This window comes from Sceloporus undulatus, chromosome 7 (assembly GCF_019175285.1).
Source record: "Sceloporus undulatus isolate JIND9_A2432 ecotype Alabama chromosome 7, SceUnd_v1.1, whole genome shotgun sequence".
Classification (NCBI taxonomy): Eukaryota; Metazoa; Chordata; class Lepidosauria; order Squamata; family Phrynosomatidae; genus Sceloporus; species Sceloporus undulatus.
In genome coordinates, this window is record NC_056528.1 from 24,205,733 (window position 1) to 24,223,912 (window position 18,180).

The 18,180-nt window shown below is 43.6% G+C and overlaps 1 protein-coding gene across 5 annotated transcripts; it reads right to left on the reverse strand.

Annotated features, from left to right (window-relative positions):
- Window positions 1-1,008: 1,008 nt before the first annotated feature.
- On the reverse strand, window positions 1,009-18,180 carry ATCAY (ATCAY kinesin light chain interacting caytaxin). Of its 5 annotated transcripts, none has more exons than XM_042479967.1 (13): window positions 17,884-18,179; window positions 15,825-15,965; window positions 11,685-11,743; window positions 10,542-10,766; window positions 9,725-9,910; window positions 9,091-9,193; window positions 8,692-8,823; window positions 7,860-7,946; window positions 7,247-7,345; window positions 6,574-6,609; window positions 6,285-6,320; window positions 5,820-5,852; window positions 1,009-5,116 (listed from the first exon to the last, which is right to left on the reverse strand). In XM_042479967.1, exons 2-13 carry the CDS (start codon window positions 15,899-15,901, stop codon window positions 5,107-5,109), a joined length of 1,083 nt encoding a protein of 360 aa, XP_042335901.1. In that variant the 5' UTR covers window positions 15,902-15,965; window positions 17,884-18,179; the 3' UTR covers window positions 1,009-5,106. The 5 variants fall into 5 exon arrangements, with proteins under 5 accessions (XP_042335901.1, XP_042335900.1, XP_042335902.1 ...); XM_042479966.1 differs by having other exon boundaries at window positions 17,697-18,179; XM_042479968.1 differs by lacking the exon at window positions 6,285-6,320 and having other exon boundaries at window positions 17,697-18,180.

The window sequence follows — 18,180 nt, forward strand, 5'->3', positions numbered from 1 at the left end:
CCCACTTACCTGAATCATGAAGGCCTTGTTCTTGTTGAAAACAATTAGAACGCTTTCAGGAAGGATATCAGCTACAGGAGAAACAGCGCATGCTTTCATAGGCCCATAGATCTCCTATAGCATTTCGACAAAGAGGGCAAGGTCATCCACGATCATTCTTCCTGCAAAAGAGAATGGTGTTGCGTGTCATTTCTAGGCCAACTAATCCACTCCACAGTCTGGAAAACCCCTTTGCTATTCCAGAATTCATTAAAATTTCAAACCCAGCTTTAGATCATAGCATGACGTAGGTTTGGATCCGAGTCTGTAAAAATAAACATACCTCATCCTGGTAGGCTGCAATGCTCCAGGCCATCGTCGTATTCCCCATTTCTATGTATGGTTGCGAAAGCTGGACTGTGGAGAAAGTGGTTGGGAAGAAAACCAACTCATTTGAAAGATGATTTGAAAGGCAACCCAATGGGTCCAAATTAAGCCTGAACTCTCCCTGGAAGCCAAAAGGACCAAACTAAGGCTATTGTGCTTTTCATGAGACAACGTGAGCTGCTGGGAAACATGATCCTGCTTGATAAATTGGAAGGAAGGAAATGAGGAAGACTTCAGTCAAAGAAGCCATGCCTTCCTTGAGTTTGCAAGACCTGAGCAGAATAGTATATAACTGGGGCTCTTAGCTATGCACATTGCAATGTATTGTGTCCCATTTCTGGTTATTCAGAACCTCAAGCAATGGAGTATCTTAAATTATTTGATTGCTGGACATATTCTCCTTCATAGTCTGTTTCTCATGCTTGGAATAATGGCTTAAAATATTAGATTATTGTGTGTAAAAACAAAACATAAGATTCATATTTCTTCCCTAATGAAATTCTTTTGTGAAAAATCCCCCAAACCTCAGAAAATGTGGACTCAGGAAACGAGTCCACATTTCCTAAGGTTTGCGAGAAAGCAATACATTTATAATCCAGTTCCGACACCAGTACTGTATTTCTTAAAAAGAACAGACGCATGGAAGGTTCAGTATTTTTAATTAAATATCCACAGAGTTTCTTGGCTTCAAACAAAGCAAGAAAAAGGATGATCATCATATACAGTTAACAAGTATCTTCCTAGAGTTAAACCATCTAAAATACAAACACAGGGCGGTTGCCGAAGAATTACGGTCTCCCACCATTTTACAAGTTATGTTTTGGTCAGAAGGGCTCCGCTTTAACACAGGGAAAGTGGGTGCGCAGGAGTGGTTCTTGTGCCTTCGTCTGGTGATGGGAGAATTCACTTGGAGAGAGAGCGGCATGCTATATTATACAAAAAGAAAAAAGAAAAAGCACATATATGTACATTTGTCCATGTAGAACACAGGGGCTTTCGAAAATCCCTTCTCTGGCATATATACTACATCCGGAAGCAAAAGTCTCTCAGGCAAGAGGAAGGAGCATCGATATGGGAATGGTGGAATTGTACGATATGCTTCAAATGGGGACAGAATTTTCTATTTTTACAGGAGAGCAGCCGTCGGGACTGAACTGAACAAGTTAGACTCTCATGCCTTGAATAAATGCCAACTGTGGCAAGATTGGTTTTTGCCCTCTTAGGGGAGTAGGACGCATTAATTAACACAAAAAGAATGGTTACAAGAATGTAGTACTACAAGGACCCATTTGCATGATACCGTTCTAGTCCTATGATCCCACTTCAAGAGCCGTTGGCTGCATCCCCTGCAATCCTGGGGTTTGTAGTTTGGGAAGGCGCTAGAGCTCTCTGGCTGAGAATACTCAACACCTCTCTCTAAATTCCAAATCCCTGGATTCCATATAAATGGAATCATTGTACTATGGTTATATGGTGCGAAAGGGTCCCGTTTCCAATTCTTTCTCATCACATGCAGGACAGGATACATACTTTCCCAGTCTTTAATCCAGGATTAATAGCCCTCTAGGCATTGTTGAAGGCTAGTTCCCAGAAATCCCAGCTAGCATTGCCAACGGTCTGGGATGATGGGAGCCATAGTCCAATGACTACGCCACAGTTTCCCTTTAGCCAGTTAATTCCTAATATGCACCTCTGGTCCCTCTTGTAACAACAAAATGAGTCATGTCCACAGAGAAGAGAGCAAAGAGAAACTCAGGTTATGATGAATTATGTTCTCCTATATACAAGAAAACCACAATCTGTAAACCCTATCATTCTTGGAAGAAAACGTGCAAAGCACCAATCCTTCCAATATTATGGATCCGCCAGTTATCACTCCTGAGGATATGTTGCGGGTTCTCCTAGTTGTGCGGCACAGCACATGCCTCCAATGCACCATGTCCAAATGTCCAGCTTTCCCTCTTCCATGGATCTTGACCAGCAGACCCAAGAAAAGCCCCCCATCCCACATCTGCCCAACAACCCCTAAATCTGGTGCTGGTCAGATTATCCCCTATTGGGCTCAATGGTCCTATTATTGAAGCCATCTGGGAACTGCTTCAGATGGCCTCTTAAGTTTTCCAAATGTTCCTCACCCCAAAAAGCAACTTCTTTGATATTTCTACATATGCATGAAAGAGAGAGGAAAAGGGAGAGAGGAGCATTCAATTATGAGCTGTACATTTTCAAGAAGTTTAGTAGCAATGTTGAATCCTTGCCTCTCAAGGTTAGGTCATCGTCTTGTGGCACAAGGATTTCTGGGTCATGTATAGCAGATCAACAAGTGCCTTCAGGCCCCAGAGATTGAACAACAGAGCCAGCAAAACAAACAAACATTCAAGCTTAATTTAGGAGGGTGAACTCAAGAAAGGAAGGTGGCGGGTGACGAAACAGGAGCAGATCATGGTGTGATTTTGAGTTTTGTAATGGAAGCAAAGTCCTGGGTTAGCCCTGTGTTTCCTCAGAGGGTTACCATATCCTGCAATCCTATATCCACATTCTTTTGCATCTGATGTTAACTGGAGGAACTCTGTGTTCTTGCAGATCAAGGGAAAGTCTGTCCAATAATCCAAAAGTCTTGTCTGCCTTTTACCCCATGGGATTCTGCTCCCATCGCTGGTATGTGGGTACAAGGCTAGGACTTGAAGGACCCACCAGAGATGTGGGGAGATACGAATGTTGTTGGTACACTGGGATCATAACGGCCCCACAAAGCAATTTTAATGAATTAATTCAACTGTTTGTAGCTTCCTTACAAGTTGTTGCCATTGCGTATAAGTTGGTGGCCTTCTGCGTAGGGTTTTCTTGGCAAGATTTATTATTCTGAGTAGGTTTGCCCTTGCCTTCCTTCGAGGCTGAGAGAATATGACTTCGAACCCTAGTCTGTCAGAGTCCTAGTCCTAGTCCAACACTCAGATCATTACACTGTGCTGGCTCTTCTTTGCCTGTGGACAATCCCTAAACCCATCGCGGAAGATGTGTTTGTCCCTTCAAGTCTCCTCTTGACTTATAATGACCCCATTCAATCCATAGGGTTTTATTAGATAAGGAACCCTCAGAGGTACTTTTGCCAGCTCCTTCCTCTGAAATATAGCCTATGGCACCTGGTATTCTCTGGCAGTCTCCCATCCAAGGACTAACCAGGACTGACCCTGCTTAGCTTCCAAAATCGGACAGGATCTGGTGCCTTGAGGGTATTTAGGAGACATACCAGACGACGGTTGTAACATTTCAGAGGGGATGAATGAGTAAGCCAACTGTTGCGTGTTCCCTCCAGTCTTCTGCAGCCACCTCCTGTTGCATTGCTGGCATCGAGACACAAGGAAATCCCAGCTGCTAATGTAATTTGGGCAGCAGCGCCCTCTCGTGAAATTCTGCACATGAAATGTTGAAATTAATAGGGTTGGGATGGATGAGAATGGTCTGGTCACGTTTCATTGCCCTGCTTACTCTTGGAAGGGGTGCCTGAATGCAAAGTCAGCTTCCAGACCCCAATTTGAACATGGTTTTGCGTGACTCGGTTGGTGTCTTCTGTGCCTGCAAAGTCAGTGGGGTAGAAGGGATGGAGTGAAATCCTGGAAAGCATGGAGTCAAATCCATTAAGATGCTTATGACTGAAGTATCTTAAACCCAAACGTCTCTCTCTTCCAACCTTAAAATAACAAGGTCTCCGTTTGGAGGGAAAATTGTGATAACCGATATGTTTCTTGGGCTGAGCTCTTTGGGAAAAGAGCAGAAGGTTAATTATTATTATTATTATTATTATTATTAAAGAAAAGCACATTCTATTCCTCATCTTGCTATTATAAATATGTATACTTTCTAACTTTGCATTCTTGCATTTGCATAAAGCTCCCTTTTCTTTTTTCCTTGCTGTAAGAGATATGGGCAGTTTTCAAGTGTTAGCAGCTTGAGTTGTACGTTTGGAGGTATAAATATAGCAGATGATTGTCCAGGGTCATGAAGAACCACGAGGCCACAGGAACGTTCCTCCTTCCGGGAAGATATTTGTATCTGCTCACAGATGGTTGAGTAAAAGGGCTTTGTGTTGGGGTCCTTCTTGAAATTTGGGCAGCCAGAAGGTGGAGAGAGAACCCATCATTAGGAAAGCTAACTCTCCTTCATAACATTTGCCCTGCCATCCTTCAGTACAATCTCCATGATAAAAAGATTGCCAAGAATATAGTTGAAGAAATAATGAGGGAGATGCTCCATCTTATTTGGGAAAGCCCCAATCCAAACCTCATCTGAAAAGGGAAGCTTTGTTTCGGCAATTATCTGTCACCCAGTAAATGCACAAAGCAAAAATCTCTGTGGCAAGAAATGAAGAATGGATCTGAGCTTTGCAATCCCATGTCGCTGTGTTGCCCTGCAGAAAGAAGAGTAGAAAAAGTAGATTTCTGTTTGTGAGTTGGGTGCCGTCAATGTTCCCTCGCACTGTCTCTTTGTCAACATGGTTTGCATCACAAACTCTGTGATAGAGAGCCGAGAATCTGAAGCTCCTGGAAATGGTTTGCTGGATCCTTTGCGCGATGTCTTTGTGTTGACTTTGGAAGTAGACGCAGTTCCTTGTTTGGTTGGGGGCTGAGGATGAGATGGTCACAGGAGGTCTTAACACACCAGGAAGGGCTTTGACGGTGAGTGGTGATGCATGAGGCCACAACGTTCTTTAGGTCCACGAATCCATCTCTGGGTCTTTCTTCATGACATGCTGAGTGGGGTCACAAGTTGGGGGGGGAGAGAAAAGTCAGGGTAGAATTAATACATTAAGTCGTCAGGTTGCAATTTAAATTAGAGCAATTAATAAGAGATCTCTGTTGAGGCATTTCATTGTTAATAAAGAAGCTCATTTAACAATATATTTTCCTTTCCATCTGTCTAGCTGGAGGTTTTATTAGCAGCATTCGCAACAGAAACTTCATTTGATGAATTCCCCCCCCCCCCTTTTTTTTTCTGGCTGCAGAATTGGGATGGAACTGGGACTCTAGTTAATCTCAGCTAGAGAAGACCCATTGAAACAATGGGAGCTGGGCAAGTGCAACACATTATGTAAGACACACACGATGCACAGAAACACCTCTGTTAACAAAGTCTCTGACAAGGCCACATTTTGGTTAAAGACTGTCTGGGATATTGGTTTCATGATCAAGCTACTATTACTATGGTCAGTTAAACCAAAATCTCCCCTCCTTTAGCTTTAGCTCCTGAGATCTGGTTGTGCCCTCGGGACCGAAATGGGCTTTGCTGCCTTCTGTAGGTGAAAAATGTCATACTGTCACATTAAATTCAGCCCTCTGAGTTTTCCCAGACAGCCTTGCCTCCTTCCCCATGACACCACGCTTTGGTGGCTGTCTGCTCCCAACTTTAAATTCTGAAAGTGCTTAAATTTTTATATACATATTAAAAATCCAGACCTTGTTTCATGCTCCTCTGCTGGCAGCGCAGGCCTGTGTGGGAAGAGTAGACAAAAAAGTAAGCAGCTTTATGGTGGTTGAAGTTGATCTCAGTTGATGTCAAGCCATGGAAGAAGCCTCCCCCAAAGTGTAAGAGCATGCAAAAAATCCCACTCTCACTCAGCACCCTGTGCTATCCTCAAAGACCACACTTTTCCTCTGCAGTCCCACTCAAAATAGTGACAGGAAGTGACTCTGTTGCCATTTTGGGAGGAACTACAGAGAAAAATGGAGGTATCTGGGCTTTTTGTGTATGGGGAGCATTCCAACAGGGGCTACTCCAATACTGGTACAATGGACCTTGCAGTAGTACAATGACAGTTTTGAACACAGGCTCTTGTATGTACCAGTTTTTGGCCTGTTTGCCTCAGAAATGTGATTGCCTCCATGCTGTTCCTGACAGAATAAAACAGGGAAAAGGTTTACCTCTCTTTCTCAGCCCCCTCCTGTTTCTCTTCTGCCCTGTAAAAACAAATTGTCTGCTGAAGTATTCTCTTTCTGAAGCAGCAGACGTGATACAACTGTCCCGATTTGGCAGGGACAGTCCTGATCAATCCTCTGTCACCCCAGTTCTTCAATTGCTTTTAAAATGTCCTGGTTTCTCCCTTTTCCCTTTTCTCCTTAGAGAAATGTCAAGCCCAGCAAAGTACTGCAATCTTAATGTCAAGCCCTGTGAAGATTAATGTCAAGACCAGTGGAAATACTGCAAGCTGACCTTTCTTTCCTTGCTCTGTTCCGCTCCTCTTCGAACCTATACATGAAAAAGCAGGACAGCGATGAAAGGTGTTGCTCAAAAAAGCCATCTCCCCTAACAATAGGGATAATGGCCCAAATTCTCTACTCTACTATATGTATCATTACGTATAGTCAGTTATGTAGCGGAGTGGCTAAGAAACCCTATTAGTGAATTGTGAAGATGCATAATGGGATCGTGGCAAGAATTTCCTGATATGCATTGATTCCATTCTGCATTGGTCCACAAATGGAAAAAAATATATGTACTCTCTAGACATTTCTAAGTCCTCCAGCCTGATTCTGCTGGAAATTGACTATAGAATCACAGCGGAGGACCTAGAAATGCCTGGAGAAATATTAAGTTTAAAAAAAATTAGTGTCCTATATTTGCGTATATATAGCGTCTTATATTTTTCCCACTTTTGTGGGGATCCTACACCCCTAACTACCCTGAAAGTCAAGGGCTGACTGTATTACTACTAAGAATAGATCCTTCTCCCATTTAAAATGTTTTCTTATTTTAACATTGGGAAGCAGCAGTAAGTGAAGTCTACAGAGAAGGAGAGGAAATAGTGGCAGGGATGGCGAGGACGATGTCCAGAAGCAAACATGGTTTCCAGGGTTTGTGAGAAGCTGAGACATGCGATACTCACTGTAGGATGCACTCTGGAATCTGGACGTGCTCCATGGGGATATTATGGGCGAGTTCCTCCAAGGTGTGAACGTACTGGATTTTATTGATGAATTTCACACTAGGGAGGAGAAGAGATGAAAACATGCAATTGACGCAAACATACATCTGCTAAAATCTTCTAAGAGGTGTTATAGCGTGACTTTTCTAGGCTGTTATATTTATTCCTGACCTGCTTGAAAACCAGAGCAGGGGGGATTAAATTACTTTCATGGAGGCACATAGTACTGAAAACTGGCTCAATGTAGGTTTGGTGGAAAGAGAGAAAAGGTAGTACACCTTGAGTACGATTTTGGGGTGTGATGGAAGGAAAGCCTGAAATTTCCCTGTATTACATCCTACTGCATTATAGATTCTTTCTTTCACAAATACGAGAAAAAGCTTGTATATCTCAGGTTTGGTTTTGCTGGTTTTGGCAATGAGGCTTCCATCAGCCACTTTGGAAAAAAGTAGAAAGGGGTAAATTTAATGTCAAATGTATAGGAAAGCAAAGAGATTCAATGAGAAGTGACACATACAGAGGGGCAGATATCAGACAGATTTAATGACCTTCTCCCCAGCTATTCCTTGTTTACCTGATGAATGGCCTTGATATCGCCAGGACTGTCCGGATGAACCAGGATGGATGGACAATGATCAGGGCTTTCAAGTTTTTCCGTAATCTGCGCAAAAAGCAAAGGCAACATAGACTCAAGAGCAAGCCAGGGGAGTTTGTGAGGAGAGGAAAGATTTAAACCAGGTATTTTGCAAAGGCAAACCTCTCCTTCCAAATAAATCTCGCCAAGATAACCTAATTAATAATAATAATAATAATAATAATAATAATAATAATTGTATTTATATCCCGCCTCTCTGTGGAACACAACCGCACCAAACCATTATAGGTTCTCCTTAGGGTTGCCGTGCATCGGAAACTGATTGAAAGCACACAACACACACACATTCCTTTCTGCCCTTTCATTTGGATTTTGAAGAGGGATGTTATGTTGTCAACCACAAACTGGTTCAAAAATATTATCTACTCTGGAGGGCTTGGTGCTGTTTTCGTTTGGTTCTGCCATCTTAAAATGGTCATACGAAAATCATCACTTGTACAAATTACTAGCCAAATTACAGGCCTTGCTGGCTAGGGGATTCTGGGAGTCATAGTTATTACTTATGTATTTATCTCTGTATTTATATTCCACCTTTTTCGTAGCCCTAGGACTCCAAGTAACTTTCAAAAGTTAAAAACAGATGCAGCTAAAAGTATACATCATACAAAGGTTAAAATGCAATTAAGCGAATTATAAAATTTGGTTGGAAAAGTAACTTTCCCAAACCCTAGAAAGAGGAATAGGGGCAGATTTATTTCAACACCAGCTTGGCAGACTGTAAAATATCAACCACTTGTTATGGGTTTTTCACCTCCGGTCTATCATCTGGTAGCACTTTTTCAACCAGCCGATGCCCGGCATCCTCCGTCGTGGGGTGGCACCGTTCAAATACACAATCATGTAGTCTTCGGCTACTAACAGCTCCAAGCTACTGATCACATACCTGTCAGGAGGAAAACGGATGCAGAAAATGAGGTGAGGAAAACACCTTTTAATATTAATTTTAGCACCCTTCGCAGCGGATGACGCACTGCCTGCGTTGCTGAGAAATAAAGATCAAAAATATCACGCCTTTAGAAGGTCTTGTGACTTTTCTCAGGGGCAACCAATGATTTTAGGGAGCAGAAGCTGAAAAAACAAAAGCCGAACAGAGCACATATCGTCTGCTTCCTTCCTCCTTTGTGGAAGACAGGAGGGAAAAGTTACTCACAGGAAGAGATTCTCCATGATGTAATGGTAGTCGGGGAGGCTGCTGTCAGGCAAGTAGCAAGCAGCAAAGACAATGATGGCGTTGAGGCCTTCGCCATAGTAGCCTAAGTGAGACAGATACAAACGGATGTGTTGATTCCAGGGATGGGGAGGATATTTTCAAAAAATGGTCAAAATACAGTTTTTTTCTGGATTGTGGAAAGAAACCTTGATGAGATGAATTCTGGAATGATAAGAATTCTTTCGGTTTGAAATGTCTTCTATGCAAAATTCGCATTTGGTTTTTGCACAGGAAAACCTGTTTTCCGCGCAAAAAAAATGTGAGAATTTTGTGCAAAGTAAGTGTTTTTGTGTCTTCTATACTACACATACTATTCTGCACATTTTCTGCACATTGTATTCTGCGCAGAATAGCAAGCCCATTACTGCGCAGAAAGTTCTGTTTCTTGTGTGAAATAACCCTGTGTGAGGGTTGGTGTTTTTATTCTGCGCAGAGTAAGTCTTGAATTGTGAATTGTCTTTGAAAACTGTGTCTTTCTTGCAAAGAGAATTGCTATGATTACTCCAGGAGGATGACTTTCTTAGTTGACCGTTCCTGACAGTCTGAGAACCCGCACCCTGGTCCCTTTCCTCACCTCCGTGGGTCACCACTTTCATGTAGGGCTTGATCATCTGCAGGTCGATGCGGTGCTCCTGCTCGCCTATGATGACCGTCCGCCACAAGCGTCCATTGGTGGTGCTGCCGCCGTCTGCGGCTCCATCCCCAAATAAGTCCGCACTGTCTCCAGGCATGTTTTTGGCAGTGGCCACAGGAGTATCATCTGGGGAGAAATAAGGACCATCCCTGGGATCTCGAATCAACAACGTTTTTTGAGAGGTCTTCCAGATGGAACAAATGTATCGGGACATTGGGATATTTGTTTTTATAGTTCTTTCTCTCCTTCCCTCTCTCTTTTAAGATATCCAAATAATGTTCCTGTTGCCCCAGTTTGCAGGCTTTTCTTATCACCAGCTGCAATACTTTACTCTCACCCTCAAGGGTTTGTATATTTATTTTTAAATACTTAGACTATAATGGAAGAAAAAAGTCTCCATATCTTCCCCCTTTCCTTTTCTTCTTTTTAAACATTTCTTATTAGAATCATATTGCAAGAATGCAGCAGAGGAATGTCACTTTTGCACAACAGCCATTTTGTTGTTTCGTCTCTCCAAGTAGTTTTATGAGATACTTAGCCTTCTCTGTCAGAGGGTTCTGGTACCACAGCAAAGTACAAATCCCCAGGATCCCATAGCATTGAGCCATGGCGATTAATGCCTTGTCAAACTGCATTAATTCTGCTGTGCAGATGCAGCCTACGATCCTAAGAACTCTAAGAACTTGGCTGAGGCTTGAACCACAGTCTATCCCATTCCCAAAATATCTGAAATATGGAAATATGAAATATGGCTTACCCTCCCATTCCAGTTCGTTCCCGTTCCCAAGGAACTCAAGGGAGTCGGTTTCATCTGGAGTCTCGATATCGTCCACGTTGATGTCCAGGTCATCAGGCGTGTCAAGAAAGTCGTCTGACAAGAGCGAACCTTCGCTCTGATCCAAAGAGATGTTGATTTCTGGGGCGACCAGCGTCTTCCGCTTGTGATGCGCCCCATTACTAAAATTTAACGTGTTTGGAGGGGCTGCGGGTGGAAAGAGCACACAGGAACCCAAAAAGAGGACATGGTTCAGCCTGATACTTCTTGTATGTGGAAAGGTTGTGTTTAGGACTAGGGGCTCCTATGCTACATTTTTTAAATAAACAAGGACATGGGAAAGAATAGTGGGACGTAATTTCAGAAATCTAGTTAGTGTGACTGTTTGGAATTATTGACAATGAAAAGTTTCATGATAGTTTCATTGCTTTTCAACAAACTTTGCTTGGTTTAGCTGCTGTAAGCCCAGGGTGCATCTACACTGTAGAAATAATTTATCTTATTTATTTCATCTTTATGCTGCCTTTCTCCCAAAAAGGGACCCAAGGCAGCTCACAAATAAAAACACCTTAAAAACAATTGAAAATAATAATAATAACCCCGTTAAAACTGTATAAAATTAACATTTAAAACATACAAAAGTTAAAACACAAAACTGAAAACACCTACCCCATATAATGCAGTTTGACATCACTTTAACCACCATGGGTCCACCCTACAGAAGCCTGGGATTGGTAATTTCATGAAACAACTGCCACTCTTTGGCAGAGAAGGTTACAGACCTTGCAGAACTATAAATCCCAGGATTCCATAGGATGAGTGACAGCGCTTAAAGTGGTGTTGAACAGCATTATTTCTACAATGTAGATGCACCCCCAAACTGGGAAAAATGTGGGATAATGGGAGGCAGTAGGAGAAGAGGAAGGTCGCATTGTAGGAGGATGGACTCCATCAAGGAAGCCACAATGGCTGCCCTGACTTTGCAGGACCTGAGCAGGGGCTGTGGATGATGGGACTCTTGGAGATCTCTTGTTCATAGGATTGCCACACGTCAAAGCCAATTTGACAGCACACGACAACGACAAATTGTTGACAGCAACATGCATTTTCAACACGGCAACTCACACAATGTGGTCTCATTTGGGCTGCCTAAGGAGTCCATTCCTGCTTCTTCAGGAAGGGGCCTGTAGATTTGACATGGCAAGAGAAAGGCAGAGAAACATACAATTTATTATTATTATTATTATTATTATTACATTTATTTGTATACTGCTCTTTTCCCAGAACTGGGACTCAATTAATACATGCTTCCCCAATTAAGCCTTTGGAATTCTTTAAATATCAGATGACCTGAGTGTATCATGTATACATGCACATGACCACTTATTTTTCTCCAAATGTACATCTGTGGCCATTAAAGTGGAATCGCAGTGCTGTAATTGCATAATTCAAGATAAGGCTGAGGGTGCTGAGACTCTTCCCTTACTCCCCAAAATAATCTGTGAAAACTGGACCACTGAGGTGCATATGAACTACAGAAACAACACAGTTTGACATGGCTTTAAGTGCTGTTGCTCCATCCTATGGAATCCTGGGATTGGCAGTTTTGCAAAGTCTTTAGCCTTCTCTGCCAATGAGTGCTGGTGCCTCGCCAAGCTACAAATGCCAGGATTATGTAGGATAGAGCCATGGCAGTTAAAGTGGTGTCAAACTGCATTATTTTTGCAGTGCAGACACACACTGAGGCTCTGTTGTAGTGGAGCCTCTTGGGAAATCAATCAAGACTGTATTAAATGACAAAGTGCTAAGAAATATGAAGGAGGAAGCGTTGTGTAATGGTTTGAGCGTTGGAAGGCAATGGCAAACCTCCTATGAACAAATCTTGCCATGATAGGGGCACCATAAATCAGAAACGAAGGCACACAACACACATAAAATCGTTGGTTAGCTTCCCCTCTGCCAGCAATTACCTACCAAGAAGCAAAATTAATAACAACTTGTCTGCAATGTTGAGACCCCATATTTTAAAAACAATTCTAGTGGGGCCTTGCAAGCAGGGAAGAGACCACACAAATTGCCATTTGGGAGATCCAGAGGTTTCCCCGACATTAGAGTCTCTAGATGTTAAAATAAAACTGCATAAATAATTACTGGGATTACCAGATAATCCCCCTCCCTCTCAGGAGCCCATCAGCTTTTGCATTATGAAATGTGCTCCCTCCATCCGGAGGCACATCCGGTTTAGAGAGCAGCCGGTTTTACCCCTCCTGAAAAGTAGGGAAAGGTCCATAACACAGAATGCACATCCTTTTATAGGTTCTTTTGAACAGAGAGAATTTACCTGACTGATTGCCCTCATTCACCTTTTCACAATTTGGAAGTGAAAATCCAAATTTAACCCAAAACCTCAACCTATAGCATCCATCTGTCACAAATGACATCCTTGGTTCAGTGCTGTTGTCACTCCACAAAATGAGATTACAGCCGGCAAAGCTTTATGAGACCAAGAGTTTGATTCCCTCTTGGCCATGAAACCCATTGGGTGACACTTGGCCAAGTCACACTCTCTCAGCCTCAGGGATGGCCATGGCAAACCTCCTCTGAACAAATCTTGCCAAGAAAGCCCCACGACAGAATAGCCATGAGTCAGAAATGACTTGAAAGCACACAACACACACACACACACAAATTTAAAATCCCAAAGAGAAGAGGGCCTTTTCCTTACCTCAGTTTTTGGGAAGAGATGCTTTGAACTGTGCTAACCCCTAATTCCTGGTCTGAGGATCCTCAGCGTTCTTCCTTTCCACTTCTTAAAAAAAGGTTTGTCTATATATATAAATATAAAAGCTCTTCTTCCAGGCCTCTTTCTTTGCCCTCTTTCTCCTAACCCTTGTCTGGAGTTTTCTGAATCAATCCGGCTCATCCTGTGGCACCATTTTGGAAGAGTCTGGTCATCTGATGGCTTTCCTGCCGTCTCTCTTTCCCCTTGCCGGGGGAGAGCTCTACTGAGCATGCTCCCTGCATCCCACCCTCGGAGCATCCTTGGGTACCAGCAGAGGCTGAGATTGCATCCCAGCGGGGCCAAAGTCTCCCAAGCAGCTGCTGTGATAAAGCCGGAGACGGAAAGAAGACAGGCTCTTTCTCATCTCTTCTGTCTTCCTAAGGCCCTCAAGAGCTTAAACCTATGCTTTTCTTCCACTAGATCTCCCTCACTGCTCTCTGCAGCTGCAAGAGGAGAAACGTAACATTTCCCAGTGTTGGGAAATGCTTAATTTCTTCCTCCTTTGGCAGGCCCAGGCAGCTGGCCTCTTCCTTTGCACAGTGGGGCCTTTTGCATCCGGATGGATTCATTTCCGCTGATAATTAATGTCCCCCAAATCTCCTGTTTGGGAGACTGTTGACAGAACACATAAGTGTCTTTATTTTCTGCTCTGCTTTCATGTGTGTGTGTGTGTGTGTGTGTGTGTGTAAAGGAAAACCTTCTTTTCGCTTATTACATAATCCTGCCACCCCAGGGGCATCCTGCCAATTTAATCATGGTTTATTTACTCCAAGGAATCCTTCATTTTAAGGAGGCAGGTTCAGTCTTGGTTGACGGGGAATTGGTTGTCTAGTACCCCCTGCCCTTTTGCAGGCAGAAATAGGAATTTTCTTGCCACAGATTAGGTTGGATGGGGCCAACAAAGAAGAATGAGAAAAAAGGGATGAAGAGAGAGAGAGACATAGCAGCAATTGACTGCATTCATGAACTCCAGGAAATGTGAGCAAGGGAACTCAGCTGTGTCTCCTAAAGCAAAACAGAGATACCCTATATGTCCACCGTGCAAAAGAATCAATCAAACGTGAGAACAATCTGGAGAATGTTTGTTCCCGTTTTATGGTTTGGGAATAACGCTGAACCAGTCTAAAGGATGTAAACACAGCTTACAAAAATTAAACCAAAGGGAAAAAGAGAAGACAAAATCCACTGTAATGGTCACTGAGACCCCAAAGCCTGGGCAAACGGATGGTTTTAACTCAGCACCAAAAGGAGGCCACTGTTGGTATCCATCAAGGCAGTGAGTCCCAAACTTTGGTCCTCCAGTTTGGACTTCAACTCCCAGAATTCCTGAAATTTTGTACAGTAAAATTAAGGAGAAACCCAACTTGGCTACCGAGTGGCATGGGATTGCCGTTGGGACTCGCTTCTCAGCCACAACAGGCCGCCCTCCGGAGGACTACAGAACCCCTGTGTTCCCAGCACAATGGGCTCTCTGTCTTGGCCCAGCTGCCGGAGCAAAAGGCAACGGAGCAGATGGATCCAGCCGAGCAAAACTCTCTCCCTTCTTCCTCTTCACTGGATCATTAGCTGAGGACTCTTGTCTATAAAAACCACATCTGCACTGAGGAATCTAATAAGAAAGTCTTTCTTTTGCCTCTGGGAAGAGCCTGGTTTGCATGCAGATGGATCTGAGTTTGATTTCTGTCATGACGAAGTATGGAAAAAGCCTTGGCATAAAAGCCCAAAGAGCTGATTCCCAAACAGTGTGGACCAGTAGTGGGCAAGGTGCAGCCTGGGGGCCATATATGGCCCCCAGGGATGTTTTTGTGGCCCTCAAACCCTCTAAAATCCCTAGGCTGATTTTTTCTGGTAAATTGTTTTTCTTACAAGACTCCAGATGCCTCTATAATCAGCCCTCTGTATCCACCGATTTTGCATCCATGGATTCGTTCAACCATGGCTTGAAAATATTTGGCCGAGGGGGGGTGGGGGCAAAAAGCAAACCTTGCTGTTCACCCATTTTATATAAGGGACACCATTTCATTAATATATATAATGGGATGAGTATCCATGGATTTTGGTATCCACAGGAAGTCCTGGAACCAAACTCCAGCAGATACCAAGGGCCTCCACTGTATTTCCAAATGCTCCACTGATGGCTTAACTTACTGCAATGCTAGAAATTTGGGGGGTGAAGGAAAATTTCATTGGAGGGCAAAACTTTTATCTGCAGGCAATGCTTGAATTTTTACTCCCCTGTAAATACACCCCTCCAGTATTCAACACACACACACACACACACACATTCCTAAGGGTTTGAATTGTGGGACCAATCTCTTTTTTGTCCCAGCTACATCACAGACTCACAGATTTGGAAGGGTCCCCCAGAGATAATCAAATCCAAGCCCATGCTCAGTGCATGATCTCCAACCAAAACATCCCCAGAAGCAGGGAGCTGTCCAGAGAAGAAGCTCTCTTTCTCCATCAATGAAAGAAAAACCAACCTGGGAAAGTCTTCATCCTGCCACTCTTCCTTCACGTCCACGTTTTCCATCCGTAGCGTGGCTTCAGTTGTCCCCATTGCGCCGCGTGTAAAGAACAGATTGGCTCAGCCCAGGAAAGCTCAAGTTGTCATTGAGCTTGGTCTGCCAGAGAAGACACCATCACTTTATTATGTATTTATTTATTGAATTTAGATCCCACATGTGGGACTCAAAGCAGCCTATGAGATTAATTAAAGGAGAACATCTAAAACCATATTGCCATACCCCATAAAACAATATGGGATATAAAATTTAAAGAAGTCTCATCTAGTCAGTCTTCTGATTACCTAATTATATAACCCAGGTGTTTTAACCTAATTGAATTATTTTCAAATAATCTAGATCTTGTTGTTGTTGTTCACCTTAGCGTTGTTTCCGACATATGGCGACTCAAAGGTGAACTTATCATGGGGCTTTCTTGGCAAGATTTGTTAAAAGGAGTTTCTCCGAGACTGAGAGAGTGTGACTTGCCCACAAGGACCTGGTTCGGGTTAAGGAGTCTTCCTTTGTTCCTGTGTCTAGCTTCTTCAGAACAAACTGATTTCTAAGGGTCCTTCACATGCCAGGGACTGAAGCGTGGGTTCAGAGCATGCAAAAGCCAGAGCAGAGTATCAGAATTTAGCCTTTGCAGAACGTAGCCTTTGTATGCCAAAGACCCTAGCATCAGTCCCCAGCATTGTGCATATGTATGTGTGTGGCAAAACACAGACAATACGCCTGTTGACAGAGTTGGCACCTGTCAATGAAGACAAATATTTCCCAGTTCAGGATCATCCCAGGCCTTGAGGTTTCTGGGTCAAACCCTGAGACTGAGGGATGGCCCCTGGTGATGCCATTAAGCCTTATCCATTCATTGCCAAGCACCGTTGCTCACAGCTTGTCATTCAAACACAAACACACACTTGCAGAACAGATCTTCCTGCTTGGAAACTGAGACTGAAATCTCCACTAAAAGGGTTCTTCCCAGATCCAGGTAAAATTAATTTGTTCCTTCTCATTTACTCTGGGTAAGGACTGTTCAATGTAGCCTCCTTGCTTCTAGGAAGAAGGTGGATGCAAAGCAGAGCAGAGGGTGAGTCCTGGCATTACAATGAATGAAAAAAGGAATCTCACTAGGTAAATATATAGACCAACTTACCCACCCCAGGGAATATTTGCAAGCTGAACAACCAATAAATAGATCCATGCAAATCATACAAAGTGGCTACTCTTCTAGCTGAGTTGGATATTTGCCCCTGGACCTTTCCTCTTGCCTGGATCTGAGCCCTCCAATGTGGGAGAATTTGACCTCTCCTCTCCTGCCAGGAAGGGACCCATGGAAACCAGAGAGTCCTGCCGTAAGATTTGGTATCTCTACAGACAACGCTGAGCCAAGAGGCCTGAATCCATAGGAGGATGGCACTTGGATGGGTGGCATCATGGTGGCATCGTTGAATAAACATGTCAAGACCTGACACTTCCTCAGAATAACATGCTCCACCTTTTAATGCCTTACCCTGCATGAAAGCCATGCTAATTTAATTTATGACATCTGGTTACGAGAGCATCATCAAGCCGCAGTTAGGCCAAAAAAACACCCTAATGCTGTTGTGTTTCTTTCTGTCCCTGGCATGCACCTTCTTCCCATGCTGAAAACCCTACATCACTTCATGTCTAGAAATTCTCCCATCTGCAGCACAATGTACCGATAAAACAAGGGAACCCGCCCCAATAGTGGTACATCTTAATCCCACACTGTTCTGCCACCATTGTGTTGAAACAACACAACCCTGGACCCTGCGCAGATGACACACCGCCATGCTGCTCTGTCGCTATTAATGCCTTACGACTCACCACATCTGTGGCTCTCCCTTGGATGGATGTCAACTAAATACCGGCAGTGCAGTCTGGCTTAATTTCCATCCTGGATTCCTTAATCTGGCGCCGCCGGATTCCTTAATCTGTCAAAGCTGGGGTCTGGCGGATGCTGCGTGCAACCTGGCCTCCATTTGACAACCTCTCCAGACACACAACCACACACCTTCCACGTCTTGGATGGATTGGCGTCTGGTGATCCTCAGCAGTGCATCACCGTGCTTCCAGTGTCGCCTCTGAAAAATATTTTTCTTCCCAATATTTCTGCTTTGCTTCACCTCTCTCATGCGCAAGCCCACCAAAGCGTAAATCCACTTAAAAGCTATTTAATTGCTCCTCTTTTGTGTGCCAGGGGGGAAAAGGGAGGTGGCCGGTAGGGAAGGAGGGGGAACAACGTGATGCGAGGGTGGGAGGCATTCAGAGCTGTGCGCCTGCAATGAGAGAGATGCTCTTAGTGCACCAC

What these genes read in the sequence shown, in the direction of transcription:
- ATCAY (XM_042479967.1), bottom strand. Translation starts at nt 15,901, where the DNA reads ATGGGGACAACTGAAGCCACGCTACGGATGGAAAACGTGGACGTGAAG. An exon ending in TACCAGATGATAGACCGGAG is followed by an intron (nt 7,947 to 8,691) that starts GTGAAAAACCCA and finishes CTTTTTGCGCAG; the next exon opens with ATTACGGAAAAACTTGAAAG. An exon ending in AACAGAGCAAGGAAAGAAAG is followed by an intron (nt 6,321 to 6,573) that starts GTCAGCTTGCAG and finishes TTGTTTTTACAG; the next exon opens with GGCAGAAGAGAAACAGGAGG.